The sequence below is a fragment of the Notamacropus eugenii genome, chromosome 3, assembly GCF_028372415.1.
Source record: "Notamacropus eugenii isolate mMacEug1 chromosome 3, mMacEug1.pri_v2, whole genome shotgun sequence".
Lineage (NCBI taxonomy): Eukaryota > Metazoa > Chordata > Mammalia > Diprotodontia > Macropodidae > Notamacropus > Notamacropus eugenii.
The window spans coordinates 277,684,011-277,706,968 of NC_092874.1; the positions used below are offsets into that span (position 1 = coordinate 277,684,011).

A 22,958-nucleotide genomic window follows, 5' to 3' on the forward strand; every position below is an offset into this window, starting at 1 on the left:
GGGAGATGACTAAAACGTGGTGCTGGCCTAAAAGAACCAATGCTGGAGATGGGGAACCTGTGGCCTCAAGGCCACAAGTAGCTCTCTTGCGACCCTTTGATTGAACCAAACTTCATAGAACAAATTCCCTTAATGAAAGATTTGTTCTGTAAAATTTGGACTTGGACAAAAGGCTGCACTCAAGGTGTCAAAGCATTTGACACGTATTAATTCATTTGATCTCATTTTACAGATTTAGAAACTGGAGCAGGCAGAGGTTAAGTGACTTGTCCAGGGTCACCCAGCTAATAAGTGTCTGAGGCTACATTTTGAACTCAGGTCTTCCCAACTCTAGGCTCAGTGCTCTATCCACTGCAGCATGATCTAACAGTCATCTGGCTCTCTGGGTGAGTAGTCCAGTCTGCCTGGCACTTAAAGGGTAAGAAGAAAAGTTACAGGAGACCGAGCTAGAAAAGGAGATTGCGGAAGAATGCAGATATCTGAGCTAAGATATCTTAATTTTCTTTGGCAGAAAATTTGGGAAGAACCACTAAATATTTCTTAGCATGGCAGTTACATTTATCAGTTGACAAACATTAATTAAATGCCTGCTGTGCAACAAACACCAAGCTAGGTGCTGGGGAGAATCAGAGTTCTCTGCCCTCTACTAAGGCTGGGCATATGAAAAAGAAATTATACAAGGTCACAGGACAAAGATGTTATCATCACATGAAAATAGCTCTGACTTCATAGTAATTATCTTTGCCCTAAAGACCACAAATATCTTAACTAACATGTCCATCAAAACATGGGATAATTATAGGATTACTGGATCATAAGACCTAGCACTACAAGGGACCTAGAGGCAAGTGTGTTTTTAAATTCCTTTATTTTACGCATAAGGACACAGAGGCCCAAATAAAATAGGGGCCAACCAGTTACTAAATGCCTGGGATGGGATATAAACCCAGGTCTTGGGTTTATGATCCAAAGCCCAGCATATGACAGGCATCCAAAAACACTTCAATACAGGCATTTATTAAACTTAGATTTCCAGAAGACAAGAAATGAAACTTTGAGCAATCTTATACCTACTGCAATTTAAATGTATAAAATAAGGTTATGCTTCATGAAATTTTCAATTATGTGAGCTGCCAGGGCTATGAATTTTATCATACCCCAAGAGCAACACAGATACGGCAAGCAACCCAGGATGTCTAAATTGACAGATTAAAAAACAAACAAACAAACAAACAAAAACCAGAAAGGAATATAGCATAAATTTAATCCTGTATCAAGGCAAGAATAAATATTAAAAATTAGGTTGTTTCTCTTAAGCCAAACTGTGTACCAACCGCTCTATATGGCACACATTGCTAAAACAAGAACTGAATAGTTAGCCATTTTGAATCAATTAATCAATAAATATATATTAAGTGCCTACTATGTACCAGTTACTACGTGCCCACTTTGGTAGATCTGGACGACTGCTGGCCTGGTCCGAGCTATGACCCAAGACATGGAGTTTTGTCTTTAATTCAGTATACCTTAGGCCTTGATATGCTCCAAAGAAGGCTCTCCTGTTAGGAATTCCCTTTCTCTTTGAATTTAACAGAGCATGGAGAGAGGGTGAAGGGAGAACATTTGTGTTTGTGCACCCAAGGTCATCTTTCTGCTCAAGGTCCATTAGCTTGTGGCAGCTGTTACTTAGGATGGGCCACAAAGGAGCTAATTTTCAAGTCCTTTCATGATCGACTCCCTGGGCCAAGTCGCTTTTTTACCCATTCCTACGGTCACTGAAATGGAAAAATAACAAGTGACAAGCAGGCAGGGTGATGGCTGGCTTTTAGAATCTTTCAGGCATCTCTCAAACCCACCCCGAAGTGCAACCCCTCCTCCTGCAGTCTGGAGACAATAATTCATGTGTACACAAATGGCCCCCAGCCAGTCAGCTCTAAATGGAGGATGTTTTGCTGTTTGCTGTTTAACAGTTTCCAAAGGCTACCAAGATAGCCTAGAATATTCCCAACTTCTGAAAAAGGAAACTGGTAATGAGCTACTGTCTTTCACAAAAACTTGCTTTGCAACATTGGATTTGGTTCCTTTCTATAGTATCTAATATCGTTAAGCCTCATTAAGTCTTCTTTCACTACAGAGGATGACTGGAAGCAATGATTCCTTCCCAAGTAAATATTATTTAGTCGTCTTATTTCAGTAAACACAAGCTTGCTGATTCAAAAATCATCCCCCTCCTCTAATGCATTTTGTTATACAGCATCCCAGTTAATCCATTTAGCAGAAATCATTGAGCACTGATGAGCTGGGGACCAAAGCACAGAGAAGAGTTAACAGAAGGAGGGATCCTCAAGCGGTAAAAGCAGTTAGATAACTGCTTAGTTCATTATCAATTAACAAGTATTTATTAAGCACCTACTATGTGCCAGATACTGTGTGAGGTACTGGGGATAGGGAATACACCTGTGACTTCAGTGGTACAGGAAATAGACTAGAACACCTACCAATTCTACCAGAGTAGGCTGGTATCTTCTCTGCGACTCATAGTCTCAGAGCAGGAGTTCTTAACCTGGGGTCTGGGAATTTGTCTTAAAAAATACTTTGGTAATTGTATTTCAAGGAAATTAGTTTCCCCTGGAATCCTATGTATTTTATGTGACAGATTTAAAAAACCATTATTTTGAGGAGTTCACAGGTTTCACCAGGCTGCCAAAGGACACAAAACAGGCTAAGAAACCATCTCCCCTCTCTCCTTAGAGAATTGCTTGGGGGCTCCGCAAAATTAAGTGACTTGTTCAGAGTCAGAGAGCTAACTAGCTGCAGAGGAAAAACTGGAACCTAAGACTTCCTGACTCCAACTCTGGCACTCCATTTATTCTCTATTTCCCTTCCTCCTTCTGTGACAAGCCCAATCTAATTAGGGCACCCTTGGGACCAATCTAAGGCTGAACTGATGATGACCTCAATTTGGTCATGGGATTGGACAGATAATTAGCTAAATGAAGCTCCTAATATATTCCTGTTGTCAAATAAATCTTAAGACCTTGCAAAGACAATTATTGATTAGTTTTACTGCCCAAAAAAAAAAAACTAGCTGCATAAAAAAAATCAAATCAGTAGAGCAGATGAGGCTTAGATTTGCCCCTTGCAAAGTTAAAATCAGAATGATTATCTTGAAGAAAAAATGCCTTTGAGAGACTTCGAATATGTGGGAAGCCATTAAAAGGGGTTGGAAGAACACCTACGGGCAAGAGCACTGGTCTGATTTCATTCATAGGGCTGCTCCCACAAAAAGGGGCACATCTATTGTTGCTTAGCAATTATCTTGGCAGATGGTCGATCCCAGTGGAGAGGTCCCTCAGAAAGGCTAAAAGATGGAGATTAAGCATTTAGCTTGGAGGTATGATGAAGAGAAAAGAGAATCTTCCCCTTCCATTCCAAGGATACCCAGAAAGTCTCACAGGCTTTACTTTTCATAGGGATGGGGAAATGGGATCTGCACATGTGACTTTACTGGTACCCTCAACTACAGGAAACTCTCTTTCCTTATCTTATGTAGGTGTGCAGCTTCTCTGCCACTTAATAGGAGAAATTAGTTAAGCAACGACAGTTGGGCCTAGAGTCAGGAAGATTTATCTTTATGAGTTCAAATCTGGCCTCAGATACTTAACTAGCTGTGTGACTCTAAGCAAGTCACTTAACTCTATTTGCCTCAGTTTTCTCATCCGTAAAATGAGCTGGAGGAGAAAATGGCAAACCACTCCAGTATCTTTGCCAAGAAAACCTCAAATGAGGTCAAGAAGATCTGAATGACAGAAAAACAAATGAACAATTAAAAAATTAAGTGACTCCTAAAGGGTCATGCAGTCAGTCAGTATGTGTTATAGACAGGACTTAACTCAAGTCTTCCTAGTTCTCAGGTTGATTATCTGCTACATCACTGCATCTCTGAACTTTTCTTAGTGGTCTCAAATTCTGTTTCTGGGGGTATGGACATATGATTTCATCACTGTAAAGAAACCCCTCTACTCATAATGTCAACAACTTGTATTTTATTTATGGTCCATGAAATATGCAGTAAAGTGACTTGCCCATTGATCACAAGACCAGAGATTTAAGAGTTGGAAGGGACCGTAGAAATCATCTTGTCCAACTTCTCTATTTTGCAAATAGGGAAACTGAAGCCCTCATTGTTCATTTGCACTTCATCAAGGTCAGCAGCCCAGAGTCCCACAGCCAGTATGTGTCAAGGTCTACACTTGAACTCAGCCCTCCCTAACTGGAAGGCTGCCCAGGCAACATTCCCTCATAAAAAGTCTTTACTTTCACTAAAATAGTCTCCAAATGGCACTATATTTGAAGGCAGCAAATTAGTTTAATGTACACAGAACATACACTTTAAAAAATCTTTAGCTTCCTAATGCTTCCTATATTCATTTTATAACCTAATGAAAGTTTATTAACCTGGCGCTTGTGAACTTTAATGTTTTGATAACATCTCAACATAATTTGTTTTCTTTGAAATTTTATGTATTTTATTTTATGACTTTAAAAATACTCCTGAGAAGGGGTCCATAGGATTCACCAAACTGCCAAAGGAATCCATGGTACATGCAAAAAAATCAAGAAAGGCATGACCTGGAAGAATGTTTGTTTAATTGATTTGATTTGGTCAAAGAATATGTGGGATTATAGTTTTTGAGGTGGAAGGGACACAAGAAGCCATCTAGTTCAACTCCATCATTTTACAGATGGGGAAACTGAGACGAAAAGTGAAGTAGAATCTAAAACCACAACATAGGCCTTGAGTCCCCAGTTTTTTTCTGAGTTCCCACCTAGTCCCCATTTTTTTCTCAACTGCAAATATAGTGGCCTGTCCACCAAACCATATTAGTGTATATTTGATGTAACTTATAAAAGCTAGTTGGAAAACACACTGTCCTTGTCAGGAGGGCTCATTCAAGTGCAGAGATTCTTGATTAGGTTAGCATGTAACTACACAGAAAGCAGAGGCGCTTTCTGGCAAGTAGGCTGGAGTGGAGGGTCAGCCTGTGCTCTGGACTGAAAATTATCCCTGATAGTATGTTTTGTGTCCTTGGGATGGAGGGAACTCCCTCTTCACTAAACCTGATTGGGGGGGAGAAGGGGTGAGGGGGCAGCCACTAGGATCCCTCCCACTTACCAGGCACATCATTAGACTTGAAATCTTAGTAGTATGGGATGAAGAAACTTTCTCTAATGCAGGTAAGCACCTACTCTGCAATTTAATAGTCAGAGAGTTGCCAAGAACCATGAGAGGATAATACCTAGTTGGGGTGGTTACAAATGGACAGCAGAAAGGTAGGGATTGAGGAAGGGGGCAGGGAGGAGGAAGGAAGAAGTAAACGGGGATAAGCAAATAGGAAGGTCCTACAGCTAGGACCAGGGGATCATCTTCCCTTTGGATGCAAACTCAAAAAGGTGTCATTTGGGAGGGATGCTGTTGAGTTAACCCTAGAGCACTTCACCCTCTTTCCCAAGTCATTCCCTTCTATCAGCTATCCAAGGGGCACACAATACAGAGAAAAACTTATACTGTAGCATCAATACCATAAATGTGCACAACTCTGAAGATTTTCAAAGACTGATGATGAAATAAGCAGAGGCAGGAGGACAGTTTTATATGACAATTTTAAAACAAATAACTTTAAAAACTAGGTGGTGCCATAGTGGACAGCACACCTGGTCTGGAATCCAGAAGACCCAGTTTCAAATTCTGCCTCAGCTACTTACTAGTTGTTAGGTCATTGAACTTCTGTCTGCCTCAGTTTCCTAAACTGTAAAATAAGAATATAATAGGATCCACCCTAAGTGACGTGTCCAAGTTCATAGAGATAGAAAGTATGAACTGGTTTTGAGCTAAGTCTTCCTGACTCTAGGTCCATCTCTCTATACACTGGACCACCTACATGCCCAACAAGCTCATGGTTTCCAATGGAAATAAGGTCAACTTGACTTCAGCCACCAGTAAGTACTTTCAAGATAAAGGACTCTTTCTGTCTCTCTCTTTCCCCATCTACTAGGACCAGGAAAGGTCCATACTTGCATCTCAGGGTTCAAGGACACAGAGCCTCCTTAGTTTCTGATTTTTGCTCCCGGTCATTATTTTCTATGCAGCATTCAGCAGGAACCACTAGCAAATAAACATTTCCAACTCTGATAGTGGAACAGAGGTGTCCAACATGGGGCCCCAGGCTGCATGCATCTCATGACCCTCCCAAGGAGGGGCGTGGGAACCAGAAGAAAATGCAATTGGAAAATACCTAATTTTAAAGCCAAGTCACTATGTCCCAGGGATCTAGATGTACAATCTGGAGGTCTCATTTCTGCTTGAGTTTGACACCAATAGTGGGGACCACCAGGATTCCATGAAACATGGCTTAATGGGGACCCAAAAAATAAATTGCTAAGAGCAGATATTGAAACCCAAAGAATCCATGGGATGTCTCCAGGGGCAATCTGTAAGACTCACAAGATCACAGATTTAGAGCAAAAGGTACTTTAGGAGTTAGGGTTAGAATTAGGGTTAGGGTGAAATCCAGTCTCCTTGTGTTCATCCTTCATTGCCGAAGAAGACCATGCCATCAGAGAAATGATGACATGACTTGCACTTGACTTTGTTTTTGAGTGAGGGAGGGCTGTGCAAGTCACCAGCCTCACTTCTCTTCCAGAGCCATCTGAATCCAGTAACCAGATATTCATTAGGATGACTGGAGATGACCCAGGATGAGGCAACTGGGGCTAAGTGACTTGCCCAAGGTCACACAGCTAGTGAGTATCAAGTGTCTGAAGTGAGATTTGAACTCAGGTCCTCCTGACTCCTCCACTAGTGCTCTATCCACTGTACCACCTAGCTGCCCACTCCAGTCTCCTTATTTTATGGCTGAAGGAATAGAGGCTGACAGATGGTCAGTAGCAGGGGTAGGAATGGAACTCAGATCACAGGACCACAGCTCTAGAGCTGGAAGACACTGCAGAGGCCATCTAGATCAAACGCCTCATTTTACAAATGAGGAAACTAAGGCCAAGAAAGATGAATTGACTGGTCCAAGGCCACATAAGTAACAAATAGGAGAGATGATATTTTAGCCCAGCTCACAGGAGAATAGAAGGGACCACAGATGCTATCAAGTCCAACTCCCTAATCTGAAGTTAATTGACTTGGATGATACAGGTTGTAAGGGTCGGAGTCAAGATTTGAACCTGGGACATCCCAGAACTAGTATCTTTCTGACTGTGCCATGTTGAAACTAAGAATGAATTTTAAAAAGACTCAAAGCAGATTTATAAAATGAATGGGATTTAAAAAACACACACACTTCTTGGTTTCTTCAGCCAGAGGTTTTTAGGCAAAGAAATGACATTCCCCAGCTGGATAGAGGTTGTATGAATCACTCACATATGTGTAATTTATGCCTCCCTCCTTCATCTGCTGGTGAATAGTTATATATCCAAATGGGGATGAGTGAAAAAAGCATTAACATTTTCTAGACATATTAAGCTTCAACACTCCAGAACTTTCAAATCAACCGATTAACCATTCTACACATTTTCAAGTTACTGCCTTCCCTGTTTCCTTCATTCCACAACTTTCTAGTCAGAATTCTGATCCTGCCAAAAAATTTGGCATAAATTATGGGTATGAGCCCCCCACCTAGACAATAAAAACATTTACATCTGACTTCTAAATTAACAGTGAAAGCTAGCTACCAACCGAGCCTGAATAAATACTTGGAAAACTTGATTACAGACAGACTTTAGTATCTCCTGGGCTGCAAGAAATCATGGGGAAAGTTGTCAAGGCTTCCCAACAAGTGATTTCAAGTAGGCAGACAGAAAAATTCAACACCACAATTTAAAAAATATATTACTTGCCAAAATGCGAATTGAGAGGGAACCCCTCCCCCCCCCATTCCTGAAATATGTATACATATTAGATCTTACACAATGGAAGTAACATCTTTTCATAGGATTCTAAGCTCCAGAGCTAGAAGGGACCTTAGAGGTCACATGGTTCAACACCCCCACCCTGACCCCACCCTCCACCACCTCCATCTTAAAGATGAGCAAACTCAGGCTTAAGAAGGTTCAGTGACTTTGTCTGGGTCACTCAGGAAGTAAGTTTCCGAGAGGGGATCTGAGACCAAATCCTCTGATTCTATGGTCAGACTTTCCACTGTGTTAGAGCAAAACTGCAGAGACAAACAGCACTGGGGAGAGATTGCCACTTCAAGTGTCTTCTGTTCTGCCTTTCAGAGAGTCACAAGGCTTGGGAGTCTAGGCACACGTTGACCTAATTTACTAGAAAATTTTCTTTCTTTTTTTTTTTTGGTTTTGTTTTCTTTTTTACAAGACTCGGTCTCTATTACTTGCCCAGGCTGGAAATGCTGATGCTATTTATGGGTTAAGCCACTATAAACAGACACAGAAGTCTATGCAATTTTACTTTATGCAACTTAGTGGCCATGAGGTAATGGGGAGTACAGGAAGGTCACTGAACTGAAATCAGAGTTGGCTCAGTTCAGCCCACTGAAGCGCAGAACTCCTGAGCTCAAGAAATCCTCTACCCTCAGCCTCCAGGTAGCAAGGATTACAAGGAGGTTACCATGCTCCTGGGCAAAACTTTTCAAATACCAAACATAATCTAATGAGTAGATGTTTATTAAATTCACCATGTAAATTTGAATTTTGGCAGAACAAACTGGGCAATATCAAGATATTTAAGATAATATTTGCAGATACTCACGATATGCAAAAGTTTCAATACGTCCACAAACCTGTTGAGACAGCAACAAAAATGCAGTGGATATTAGAACTGGGCAAGAAAGGAAAAGAAGTAATAATTCTCCCTAGATTTGATACTCACACTTTTTCGGAGCTCATGATCTCCTTGGCGATAAGGTAAACCTTGCTTCTTTTTCCAGTTCCTTTACCCTGAAAATAGAGGGGTAACAGGTTAAGGAGGCAGAAACTCAGAAAAGGATCATCCAGATTAATTTGGGACCAGTTAGCCCCAAAATTCTGTATTGCTAAAATTAACTCACAAGTTCCCTAAGAGCGCACATTGCAAGGAAAATCAAAGTCGTTTGGAATGACAGAGTTGCAAAATTAAGTCTAGAATACAACTGAATAAACAATATTTTTTGTGTTACTGTGCAAGGAACTTCCAGATACCAAGATGAATAAGATGGCCCTTGTTCTCAAGGTTTACAAAGCTTACAATCTAGTTGGGGAGATAAAGCCCACACATAAAAAATAAACATAATATCCACTGGAATGTCCACAAGTGTACAAAAGCAGAATAATGGCTACCGACACATCTCAGAGAGAAGAGATTATTTTTGCCCAGGGAAGAGAGGAAGAGAGTAGGATGGGGGAGGAATTGGGGGAGAATATGGAGGGAGTTTCATGGATATTCCCTGAATTTGGCTTTAAGGATGAGTTAGACTTAAGTGGAGGGTATTGATAAGATCACAGATTTAAAGCTGCAATAGACCATGGGACTACCATGAACGACAATCTTATTTTACAGATGAGGATTGCAGCCCAGGATAAGTCACGCAGCTCCCTAATGTCTACAGTAAATTTGCACTGCAGTCATTCTGATGCCAAGTCAGAACCCTGACTTGATTGCAATACTAATATAGACAAAGACCCTGGAAGGGTCAATGGGAATAGTTTGGTGAACCCTGCAAGTTGAGAGGCAGATAGAGAACATATTAATTTGCCTCATGACAAAAGGTTTTCAATGGCAGGCTAGGGAGGGTGACTAGATTTTAATTCAGTGAACACTGGGAAACTATTCATTAGAATGGGTGTGTAAGAGCTAATTTTTGAGTGATCCAACCCAGCTTTACTATTTAGTAAAGAAGCAACTATTAGCTTTTAAAGACTTAAAAGGTCAGATACACATTCTAACTGAACCAGCTAAAAGAGTCTCCCTGAAATGAACATTTGCTTTTGGGGTGAAATCAAATAAGTAGTAAGCAAGACTGGGGGTTGCTGGGTTATAGAGAATAGATGGGATTGGTAATGTGATTGGAACTTCCACAGAGGAAACTACCAACTCAAGTTGGTTCTGGGACTGTTCAAAGTACTTGCCTAAGTACTAAGAGTTCAAGTGACTTACTCAGCCATTTAATGGGTCTCAGCCTTCTTTATTGGGGAGGAGAAAATTCTAACTTTTTTTTTACTGAAAAAAAAATTGATTATTTTTTCTTTTTGCCAGTCATTTATGCATTTTCCTCCCATATTTGCCCACCCAGGGAGCTTTCCTTTGTAACAAGGAAAGATATGTAAGCCACACAGTGGTCACATATAATAGTATTCCTGGAATTACACACACACACACACACACACAGGACTTTCTTAGGACATCTTCAGAATAAATATAAAAAGAGTACACACACAGTCCTTTATACTAAGATTATAAAGAGAATACAGAAAGAAAGACACACATACAAATTGTCCACCTCTTAAAGAAACAGAGGAAAGTACATTTCTTCATCTCTCACAATTACAGAGCCCAGTCTCACATACATAAAAACAACTGAATACAAGGTCTGACATTTTTCATATGTTGGTCAATTTGGCTGGATTATTTGTTTTTTTCTTTTTTTTAAGAATTCTTTGTTCTAAGCAACAACTGTAGGATAGGGAAGGAAACACCAGAAAATGTAGGAGTAATTCACAGATAAAAGATCCCTGCTTTGTTTCAGACCTGTCATTTACATTACTGTAATCCTTCCAGCTGGCCCTCCTCAACTCAGCATCCATCAGTTCACGCAAATTCAAATTCTAAATTAAGTATTCAAACCACAGCAAGGATGTGGTTTATTAGAGGAAAAGCAGAGCTCCTTGATTTCTGGAAGAGGGTAAATGTGCTCTAAATTTTAAAACCAAGTCTGCAAATCAAAAGCACTTTTAAAAGATTTCCTGAAACCTTTTTCATAAACAGGCCCTTGAAGCCTCAGTCACTCAGATCTCCAGGGTGAATACAGCTATTTCTCTCGCTTTCTGCTGCCCTCCCTACATTGAAGTGCCTATCAGTATCAGGGACAAAAAAACCAGAGGCTTGAAAAGAAAAAGAGGGGGAAGGAAAGGCCGCCTAGGAAAAAACAGCCTTTTCAATATTGAGTGGATGAGAGTCTTTGTTGCTGGGGCGGGGGGGGGGGGGGGGGGGGGGGGAGGGTTTGGGGGGGAGGGTTGGTTGTTCTTGGATTTTTTTTTTTTTAAACTCATAAAACATTACCAACATGCTACAGGATAGGGGGAGGGAGGAGCAGAGAAGAGGAGTTTCTCCCATTCATTTAAATTCAATTCAGCAAGTACTCATTATCTAGTCTGGTGAAAGGTTGGAGCCCTGGAAATTCTACAGTGACTCAATAACAACTGATGAAGTTAGCCTGCACCAGGCACATGGGGGAGGGGAGGGCTCTCTAACTCCTAGTCAAACTGGCCTACTGGGGAGTTCCTCAGATACCACATTCCATCTCTGGGCCTTTGTATAGGCCTTTCCCTATGCCTGGAATGTGTTCTCTTATCACCTTGGCCTCTAAGAATCCCCAGCTCCAAGAATCATCTTCTACCCCTCCAAATTAGCTGCCAATCTCCTAATTATTCTGTGTAGGGCAGCTAGGTGGTGCAGTAGATAGAGTGCCAGGTCTAGAGTCAGAAGAGTCATCTTCCTGAGTTCAAATATGACTAGCTGTGTGATTCTGGGCAAGTCACTTAACTCTGTTTGCCTCAGTTTCCTCATCTGAAAAATGAGCTGGAGGAGGAAATGGCAAACCATTCCAGTATCAATGCCAAGAAAACCCCAAATGTGGTCTACAAAGAGTTGGACATGACTGAAAAATGACTGAACAATAACAATTATTCTGTGTATAGACCGAGTTTATTTATTAGTCCAGCAGAATGTTAAGTTCCATGAGTGCAGGGCTCTTTCTAAATTGTTTCTGTGTCTCTGTATGCCTAGTACATTGTAGGAGCTTCATAAATACTTCTCAGATAAAGGGGCAAAGCAATGAGTAACTGACATGACATTGGTTTCAGTTAAATACTTGAGTTATTACTAATTACTAATAGTAACTACTAATTACTAAATAACTAAAATGAAAACCCACAAATGTTTCTATGGAGAAGTCTCAGGACAAATGTCTTAAAAACAACAAAATTATCAAAAATGGATGCTGCAAATGTATTTCTTTGCAAGTTATCTCTCCCATTAGATTGTAAGTTCCCTAAAGGTAGGAACTATCTTTTGCATTCTTTTCGATCTCCAGGGCTTATCACAACAATTAGCACATAGTGGACACTTCATAAATGTTTCCTGATTGACAGATTGACTTTGAAATTGTGACCAAGCTGGCCTCAAAGAAGAGCTATGTGGGGGTGGAGCCAAGATAACAGAGTAGAAAGATGCACATACTCTAGCTCTTCCCCCACATAAAATACCTGTAAAGAAAGACTCTCAACAAATTCTAGAGCAACAGAAGCCACAGAACAACAGAGTGGAGGAGATTTCCTGCCCAGGGTGACCTGGAAGGCAGATGGGAAAGATCTGTCATGCCAGACACAGAGCACAGCACAGCCCAGCCTTGGCCATGTGGCAGCAGCAGCAGAGATTCACAGATCCCTCAAGCCACAGGCGCAAAGGCAGCTTCAAAGGGTCAGTGAAAGAGCTTTCTCACCTCCCTGACAAGGCAGCAAGATCCTCCCCTAGCCCTGGGCCCAGACAGCGGGTAGCAGCAGCAGGCACAGCAGGCAGCAGCCAGCATCCATTGTTCCATTGTTGGAATGCTCAGATTAAGGCCCCTGGGGGAATTGAGCAGCTGATCTGCACCTCAGCCCTAAGTGGCAATCCCTGGAATTGAAAACTCTCCCTTGATTGTGCCAGCTTGAAGGAAGTGAGAACTTACAAGTCCCCAGAGTATGCCCTGCTCTTGACAAAGGACCCAAAAGTCAAGTAACTGGTTGCGAAAATGCCCAGTAAAGGGAAAAAAAATAAGACTATAGAAGATTACTTTCTTGATGAACAGGTATTTATTCCTATCCTTCCAGATGAGGAAGAACAACACCTTCAGGGGAACACATAAAAGTCAAGGCTTCTGTATCCCAAACATCCAAAATCAATATTCAATGGTCTCAGGCCATGGAAGAGCTCAAAAAGGATTTTGAAAAGCAAGTAAGAGAGGTGGAGGAAAAATTGGAAAGAGAAATGAGAGTGATGCAAGAAAATCATGAAAAGCAAGTCAACAGCTTGCTAAAGGAGACCCAAAAAAATGCTGAAGAAAATAATACCTTTAAAAATAGGCTAACCTAATTGGCAAAAGAGGTCCAAAAAGCCAATGAGAAGAAGAATGCTTTAAAAAGCAGAATTAGCCAAATGGAAAAAGAGGTTCATAAGAAAAATCGTTCTTTCAAAATTAGAATGGAACAGATGGAAGCTAATGACTTTATGAAAAACCAAGAAATTACAAAACCAAACCAAAAGAATGAAAAAATGGAAGATAATGTGAAATATCTCATTGGAAAAACAACTGACCTGGAAAATAGATTCAGGAGACAATTTAAAAACTATAGGACTACCTGAAAGCCATGATCAAAAAAAGAGCCTAGACATCATCTTTCATGAAATTATCAAGGAAAACTGCCCTGATATTCTAGTACCAGAGGGTAAAATAAATATTGAAAGAATCCATCAATCACCTCCGAAAAGAGATCCAAAAAGAGAAACTCCTAAGAATATTGTAGCCAAATTCCAGGGTTCCCAGGTCAGGGAGAAAATATTGCAATCAGCTAGAAAGAAACAATTCGAGTACTGTGGAAGCACAATCAGGATAACACAAGATCTAGCAGCTTCTACATTAAGGGATCGAAGGGCTTGGAACATGATATTCCAGAAGTCAAAGGAACTAGGATTAAAACCAAGTATCATTTACCCAGCAAAACTGAGTATAATACTTCAGGGGAAAAAAATGATCATTCAATGAAATAGAGGACTTTCAAGCATTCTTGATGAAAAGACCAGAGCTGCAAAGAAAATTTGACTTTTAAACACAAGAATCAAGAGAAACATGAAAAGGTAAACAGGAAAGAGAAATCACAAGGGACTTACTAAAGTTGAACTGTTTACATTCCTACATGGAAAGATAATGTTTGTAATTCTTGAAACTTTTCTCATTATGTGGGTAATTGGAGGAATTACACACACACACACACACACACACACACATCTAAAAAAATAAAATTAAGGGGTGAGAGAAGACTATATTGGGAGGAGAAAGGGGAAATGGAATGGGGTAAATTATCTCTCATAGAAGAGGCAAGAAAATGCTTTTCCAATGGAGGGGAAAAGGGGGGAAGTGAGAGGGGAAAAAGTGAAACTTACTCTCATCACATTTGGCACAAGGAAGGAATAACATGCACACTCAATGTGGTATGAAAATCTATCTTACACTACAGGAAAGTAGGGAAGAAAGAGATAAGTAAGGTGGAGGGGATGATGGAAAGGAGAGCAAATGGGAGGAGGGAGCAATTAGAAGTAAACACTCTTGGGGAGCAACAAGGTCAAAAGAGAGAACAGAAAAAATGTGGGGCAGGATAGGATGGAGGGAAATATGGTTAGTCTTACACAACATGACTATTATGGAAGTCATTTGCAAAACTACACATATATAGCCTATACTGAATTGCTTGCCTTCTCAGTGGGGATGGGTGAGGAGGGAGGAAGGATGAGAAGTTGGAACTCAGAGTTTTAGGAACAAAAGTTGATAATTGTTTTTGCATACAACTGGGAAATGAGAAATACAAGTAATGGGGTATAGAAATTTATCTTGCCCCACAGGACAAGAGAGAAGATGGGGGTAAAGGAAGGGAGGGCACATTGGTGGAAAGCACAATCAGAATGGAAGTAGTTTTGGCGTGAGGGGAGAGGAAAGATGGGGAGAAAATCTGGAACTCAACATTTTGTGGAAATAAAGCTTAAAATTAAAAATAAATAAATAAATAAATAAAAAGAAGAGCTATGTGAATACATCTTAGAATAATGACGAGGCAAAGAGGTGGTACAGTGGATAGAGTGCTGAGTCTGGAGTCAGGAAGATATCAGTTCAGAGGAAGATATCAGTTCAGATCCAGCTTCAGACATTTATTAGCTATATGATCCTGAGCAAGTCATTTAACCCTGTTTGCCTCTGTTTCCACATCTGTAAAATGAGCTGGAGAAGGAAATGGTAAACCACTCCAGTATCTTTGTAAAGAAAACCCCAAACGGGATCATGAAGAATCAGACACAACTGAAAAATGACTGAACAACAAAAAACACAGCTATGTTCAAATGCCATATTTCCAGTTCTTTGATACTAACAAAAAAGTGCTGATATCAATATTTTTCTATAAGATCTTTGCCATCATTTGCCTAGTATAACTCAAAGAACTCCATCAGTCATTTACACTTTGGTTTAAATTAATTTGTTTTAATCTTAGTTGCATTCAGTTTTGACAACTGACCTGGATGAAGTGCAAATAAGCAATCTGGTTCTTAGGAAGATTTCTGGGCAGAGGACCAAGGGTTCTGCTGTTCTCTGTCCTAGTTAGACCACACCTATAGTACTGTGTTCATTTCTTAGAGTCAAATTTTAGGAAGGACGCTGATAAAATGGGATAGGTACAGGAGGGTAATCAGAATAATGAGCCTGAAAACCACACTGCATGAGTATCAGTTGAAGGAAATGGGGTTGTTTAACTTAGAGAAAGGGTGGCACGAGGCCTGAAGTCAGGAATACCTGAGTTCAAATCCAGCCTCAGATGCTAACTAGGTGTGTGACCCTGGGCAAGTCACTTAACCCTGTTTGCCAGAGCTGAGAAAGCTGGAGATAGAATGTGCTGGAGAAGGAAATGACAAAAACCACTCCTGTATCTTTGCCAAGAAAATCCCAAATGGGTTATGACGAGTCAGAAACAACTGAAACAACCCAACAACAACAATTTAACTGAAGGTACTTAGAGATCTTTGATGAATGACTGAACAACCTAGAGAAGATGCAGTGAGGTAACTGTCTTCCAATCTCTGAGGGGCTGTAAAAGAGGGATTAGATTTATTCTTGCTTGGTCACTGAGGGGAAAACTAGGAGCATATGGCAGAAGTCATAGTCAGAAATAGACTTAAATATACAGAAAAAAACTACCTAATGACTCAAGTTATCCAAAATAGAAAAGAACTATTTGTTGAGGGCAATAATAACCATAGCTAATATTTATACTGCATGTACTATGTCCTGGGTGCTTACAGTTATCATCTTGTTTAATCCTTATAACAACCCTGGGAGGTGGGTGCTCTTATTGTCCCTATTTTGCAGATGAAGAAACGGAGGCAATTTTTTTTTATATAAATACATTTCAGTTGTAATTCAGGAGTGTGAATGTAGTACACACACGTGCTCCTAAAATGCCGTGTTAGTTTGTTGTTGGGTTTTTTTAGTGCTTAATAGTGAGTTAAACTAATCCATGTTTCTACACTACAGAGGATACATAATGTGCACACCATTTCTAATTCCTCTGGTTTTGCTTTTTGTTTGTTCTATTATAGTATATATTTATTTACGGTATACTTTGTATTGACCTAATAAAATACAATGAGATGAAAAAAAAAACAAACAAAAACTGAGGCAAACAAGGTGAAGTGAATTGCCCAGGGTCACACAGCTAGGAAGTATCTGAAAGCAAATTCGAATTCCTGACTCTAGAACCACTGCTTGTACCCAGCAACCTAGGATTCTGCTCAGGAATGGCTTACACTCCATGCAAGTGAGAAATTCTAAGATGCTGCCAAGTGTTCTTTCAAATACAAAGGCTGAGAAGATGTCTTAGCCAGACACACTGCTCTGCATGAAAAGGCCTTGCTCTCCATTCATTCAAGGGGATTAATTAGGAAGGCTCCAATAAACTGAGGGATTATTAATTTTTTGTCAACATTTTAGGTCATTTCCTTGTTTACATGCTCTGAAGGCATCTTAACAGCAATGAGTTTCTTCCTAGACTCATTTCCAGTGGCGCCAAGAGATGGAATGGAGAAGAAGGAAAATGATGAACACCATAAAAAACTAAAGATTGTATTCCTCAGCATGTTTCCTGCTACCAAACAATATCTCATCATACAATAGCTAAAATTAAATTGTTTATTGCTTAGCTTCTTTTTAGATGTTTATTTCAAAATGGTACCTCTATTTACAAGAAAAGGGCAGGGAATATTTTCCCCTAGCTCATTTGCTGGGGGAAACCAAAGAAACAGGGATTTATCACTGAGAAGAGACCTCAAGGCTAGCCCAACCCCCCTCATTTAACAGAGAAGGATATTACAGCCCAGAGAGGTTACACTTGCCCACACAAAGGGACTTTGTGTCAGGGCAGAGGCTTGAATCTGGGTCTTATTCTTTGTTAATTTTATTTTATTCATCCATAAAGATAAACCAATGAAAGAACTTAACTTGGAAGAGGTAGGGATCAAAACCAATCTCTAGGTCCTTGGCATGATCCAATTAAAAAAAGACAAAGCTAGGTCTGACTAACTGGAAAGTTAAGGGAAGGGGGAAAGGAAGAGCATTTATTAAACACCTACTAAGTTCTAGAAACTGTACTAAATGCTTTACAAATACCTTCACAAACCTGGGAGATGGATGCTATTTTTAACCTTCCTTTCACAGAGGAGGAAACTGAGGCAGACAGCTGTTAAAGTGACTTGCCTAAAGTCACTCAGCTCCTAAGTGTCTGAGGATACATTTGAACTCAGGTCTTCCCTGAGGATGGCTAAGCCCTCCATCTATTGTACCATATGGGTACTGCCCATTAACACAGTCACCCCATTCACATTTTCCCCTACTTGTCAATCAATCTCCTGAATTTCTTGTTGTTGCTGAGTCATTTTTCAGTTGTGCTCGCCTTGCTATGACCCCATTTGGGGTTTTCTTGACAAAGATACTAGAGTGGTTTGACATTCCCTTCCCCAGGTCATTTTACAGATGAGGAAACAGGTAAAGAGGGCTAAGTGCCTTGCCCAGGGTCACATGGCAAGTAAGTTTCTGAGGTCAGATCTGAACTTGTGAAGATGAGTTTTCCTCCTTACAGACTCAGCATTCTGTCCACTGTGCCACCTAGCGGTCCTGCACATTTTCCCTTGTATTGTGCCGTCCTTCTAGGCCTTCCTCAGTTTTAAAATCTACAAAAGAGGAGGCACAATCCTACTCCATCTCTTATCTCAAGGGTTTGCATGAAGATCAATCCCTCAATAAACATTTATTAAGCCCCTCTATGTACCCGGCACAGCGCTAAGAGCTGGGGATTTAAAAAAGGGCAAAATAAACCAGTCTGTGTCCTCAGGGAGCTCAAAGTTGAATGGGGGAAATAGCAAACAACTGTGCACAAACAAGCCAGAGATAAAAAAGATAAAAAGGAAATGATTAAGAGAAAGACTCAGACACAAGTGAACAAGAAAAATTTAACACACACTTAAATAAAAACCTTAAACTGAACGTAACAAAACCCATGGCTTCCTATCTATCTATACACATTTATTAAGCACCTGCTATGTGCCAGGCACTTATATATATGAATGTGTATATATGTGTATGTGTATATATGTATATAAAAATATGTGTGTGAATGTATATAAAAATATGTGTGTGAATGTAGATGTATATATGTATTTGTATGTGTATGTATATGTACCAGTGCAAGAGTCAGGAGGACCTGAGTTCAAATCTCACCTCAGACACTTGACACTCACTCACTGTGTGACCTTGGGCAAGTCACTTAACCCCCATTGCCTCATCCTGGGTCATCTCCAGTCTTCCTGATGAATATCTGGTCACTGGATTCAGATGGTTCTGGAGAAGTGAGGCTGGTGACCTGCACAGCCCTCCCTCACTCAAAACAAAGTCAAGTGCAAGTCATGTCATCATTTCTCTGATGGCATGGTCTTCTTCGGCAACAAAGGATGAGCACACACACACACACACACATACATAGTTTTTGCTCTTCATTGGATAATAAAACATTTGCAGTTATTGGTTAAGCTCATGATAAAACAGACAACTTCTAGTGAAAAATGACAAAGCCAAGGGAACAAATACCCTATATCATTTTAATGACAGACTTTGTCCCAGTAAAGTTAAAGTTAAAGCTGACCCTTAGACTGGTCTCCATTTCTTTTCTCTTAGACAGGCCACTGTCCAGTTAAGACAAACAGGTTTGCTAGCTTGTGTCATTGAGGGAGATAGGGAACAAGATCCATAAGCATTCATCTGTTTGTTTCAGATTCCATAGCTAACATACCTCTGAGACCAGCCTCAAGTGAAGCCTGTGAACTCCCCAGACCAAGGATCTGCCATGGCTGCCCAATTCACAGTTTCAAAAGACAAATCTACTATTGAATAACTGGTCGTCTTTCAAATACAGCTGCCAAACAAGTGTGTCCTTTTCCAACCCTTGACAAAAGGATCCTTCATATCATCAGGAGCTGGAGTATTTGGTGTCTACTCCATAAAACATGCTATCTTTAAAACAGGAAAAATCTGCCAAAACACACTTAAAAGCACTTCAGCCACCATGTTCTAACTCATTTCTTTTCTCAAATTTTCTCAAATCATTTCTCAAATAATGCAAGAGAGGATGGGATTTATAAATTCAGAGTCAATGGGACCTCAGAGGTTCATCTAGTTCATCTAATAATCTAGGATTATTAATATAGGATCCAATGATCAATTTCAATGGGTCTGTGAATTTGCATGGAAAAAAAATCTTTATTTCAGTATAATTGGATTCTTCTATCATCCTAAGTATTTTACTTTATGAATTTAAAAATACTGTTCAGAAGTGGTCCTTAGGATTTGCCACACTGCCAAAGGGGTCAAAGACAAAGATTAAGAACCTCTGATTTAGACCAACCCTCATTTTACAGATGAGGAAAACTGAGAACCACAGAAGTAAAATGTTAGCAGCAAGGTGGTACAGTGGATAGACCATTGGGCCTGGAGTGAGGAATACTTGAGGTCAAATCCAGCCTCAGACACTTAGTAGCTGTCTGAGGCTGAGCAAGTCAAGCTCCTTCAATTCAAGCCACAATTTCCTCAACTATAAAATATGGATAATAATGGTGTCTACCTCCCTAGGTTGTTGGGTGTGCCCACTACAATGTAGGCATTTAGATGCTTTTTCCTTTCCTTTAGTTCCTTTCATCCCAAGGTCCCTCAGGTAGTAACTGGAAGAGCTAAAGGAAGGCTCTTAGTAGCTACAGCTGCTATAAATGAAGGTGAAGTGTGCTACACAGGTGAGCAGGCAGAAACTGTGACTCAGTAATATTGGTCCTCAGTCAAGTGATGTGCTTATGATGTGCCAGGCACTATGTTACCTAGGGATACAAAGAAATGAGGAAAACCTGGCACCAAGGAGGTTACATTTCAGCCAGAAGACACAATACACACACACACACACACACACACACACACACACACAGAGCAGACACAATCCAACAACCAAATGAACATGTAATGTCACTGATTAAGGACTGCTGTTCTCAAAGTGTGGTCTAAAGATCCTGGAGATGCCCCAAACTCTTTTTTGGGAGGAGAGAAGTGGGTCTGCCAGGTCAAAACTTTTCACAAAAATACTAAATCATTTTAATTTCTAATACAGTGAATATTAACAGGTATAACTGACATTAAAAAAAAAAAAGGCCAGGGGGGAGGAAGAGAAGACAAAAAATAAGCATTTATTAAGGACCTATTATGTGCCAGGCACTTTATTAAGTGTTTTTTAATAAATATGATCTGGTTTAAGCCTCACAACAACCCTGGGAGGTAGAAGTTATTATTATCCTCATTTTATAGTTAAGAAAATTGAGGCAGGCAGAGGTTAAGTGACTTGCCCAGGGTTACAGAGCTAATAAGTATCTGAAGCTGGTTCTGAACTCAGGTCTTCCTGACCCCAGGCCTACTTCTCTACCTACTGCAGGTTGAGGGTAGACAGCATTGAATAATTTTTAAGAGTGTAAAGAGTTCCTAAGGCCAAAATGCTTTATTTAGCTGATTTAGGCAGGCCCTCCAGTGATGCAGGCCATAGCCCACTCATAGTTGCCCAGCTGTATCCTTCACGTGACTTTTAGTCTCCAAAGCCATGCCAGCAAGACACAAACTTGGGCAGGCTCTACACAATGCAGACATGCTTTGAATATGGCCGCAGTCACAGACTAAGTCTGTTTTCCAAGGACCAACCTAGTCAATCACATCATAGAACCACTTGACCAAAAAGCTGGGCATCTACCTTGAAATTTTTATGGGTATGGCAGCCAATAAAACAGAGAGGAAATTTTTTAATGGCTTTCAGTTGTATATGGCCACTTTCTACATGTACACTAATTAGGGAGAGGAAAAAACTGAAATCATTTTTTCAAAAAGAAAGGATGGTCAAAAACTATCACTCTTTGCAGATGATATGATGGTATACTTACAGGATCCCAGAGAATCAATTAAAAAAACTACTTGAAATAATTAATAAGCTGAGCAAAGTTGCAGGATATAAAATATACTGTCAAAAATCATCAGCATTTCTATATATTACCAACAAAGCCCAGCAGCAAAAGATAGAAACGGGAATTCCATTTAAATCACTGTAGACAATATAAAATATTTGGGAGTCCACCTGCCAACGCAAACCCAGGAACTATACAAACACAACTACAAAACGTTTTTCACACAAATAAAGTCAGATCTAAACATTTCGAAAAATATCAATTGCTCATGGGCACGCCAAGTTAATATAATAAAAATGACAATTCTATCTACATTAATTTACTTATTCAGTGCCATCCCAATCAAACTACCAAAAAATTATTTTGAAGAACTAGAAAAAATAATAACAAAATTCATCTGAAAGAACAAAAGGTCAAGAATATCAAGGGAATTTTTTAAAAATGCAAAGGAAGATGGTCTAGCCATACCAGATCTAAAACTATATTATAAAGTGTCAATCATCAAAACTATTTGGTACTGGTTTAGAAACAGAGTGGTGGATCAGTGGAACAGGTTAGGTACACAAGACATAGCGGTAAGTGACTGCACTAATCTACTGCTTGATAAACCCAAAGACTACAGCTTCTTGGATAAGAACTCACTATTTGACAAAACCTGCAGGGAACACTGGAAAATAGTATGTCAGAAATTAGGCACAGACCAACACCTCACAACACATGCCAAGATAAGGTCAAAATGAGTTCATGATTTAGACACAAAGGGTGTTACCATAAGAAATTAGGAGAATAAGCAATAGTTCACCTGGAGAAGTGAATTTATGAGCAAATAAGAGAGAGAGAACATTATGAAATAGAAAGTGTATAATTTTAATTACATTAAATTAAAAAGGCTTTGCACAAACAAAACCAATACAACTAAGGTTAGAAGGAAAGCAGAAAGATGGCAAGCAATATTTATAGCAAGTGTTTCTGATAAATGCCTCATTTCTCAAATATATATAGAACTGAATCAAATTTAAAAGAATGCAAGTCATTCCCCACTTGATAAATAGTCAAAAGATATGAACAGGCAATTTTCAGAAGAAATTAAAGCTATATGTAGGCATATGAAAAAATGTTCTAAATCACTATTGATTAGAGAAATGCAAATTAAAGTAACTCTGAGGTACCACCTCATACCTATCAGACTGGCTAATATGACAGAAAAGGAAAATGATAAATGCTGCAAATGATGTGGGAAAGTTGGACACTAGTGCACTGGTGGTGGAATGAACTGATCCAACCATTCTGGAGAGCAATTTGGAACTATGCCCAAAGGGCAATTAAAAAACTTTGATCCAGCAATATCAATGCTAGGTCTTTATCTCAAAGAGATCACACAACAGGGAAAAGGAGCCAC

The 22,958-nt window shown here is 39.9% G+C and overlaps 1 protein-coding gene across 1 annotated transcript in view; it reads right to left on the reverse strand.

The window, feature by feature from the left end:
- FGD6 (FYVE, RhoGEF and PH domain containing 6) overlaps positions 1-22,958 on the reverse strand; it is a 169,090-nt gene that overhangs the window by 73,250 nt on the left and 72,882 nt on the right. The window contains exons 4-5 of the mRNA XM_072655602.1: positions 8,900-8,967; positions 8,780-8,810 (exon numbers count right to left, since the gene is read on the reverse strand). Coding sequence (XP_072511703.1) covers positions 8,780-8,810; positions 8,900-8,967 — 99 coding nt within the window. The remainder of the gene's footprint in view (positions 1-8,779; positions 8,811-8,899; positions 8,968-22,958) is intronic.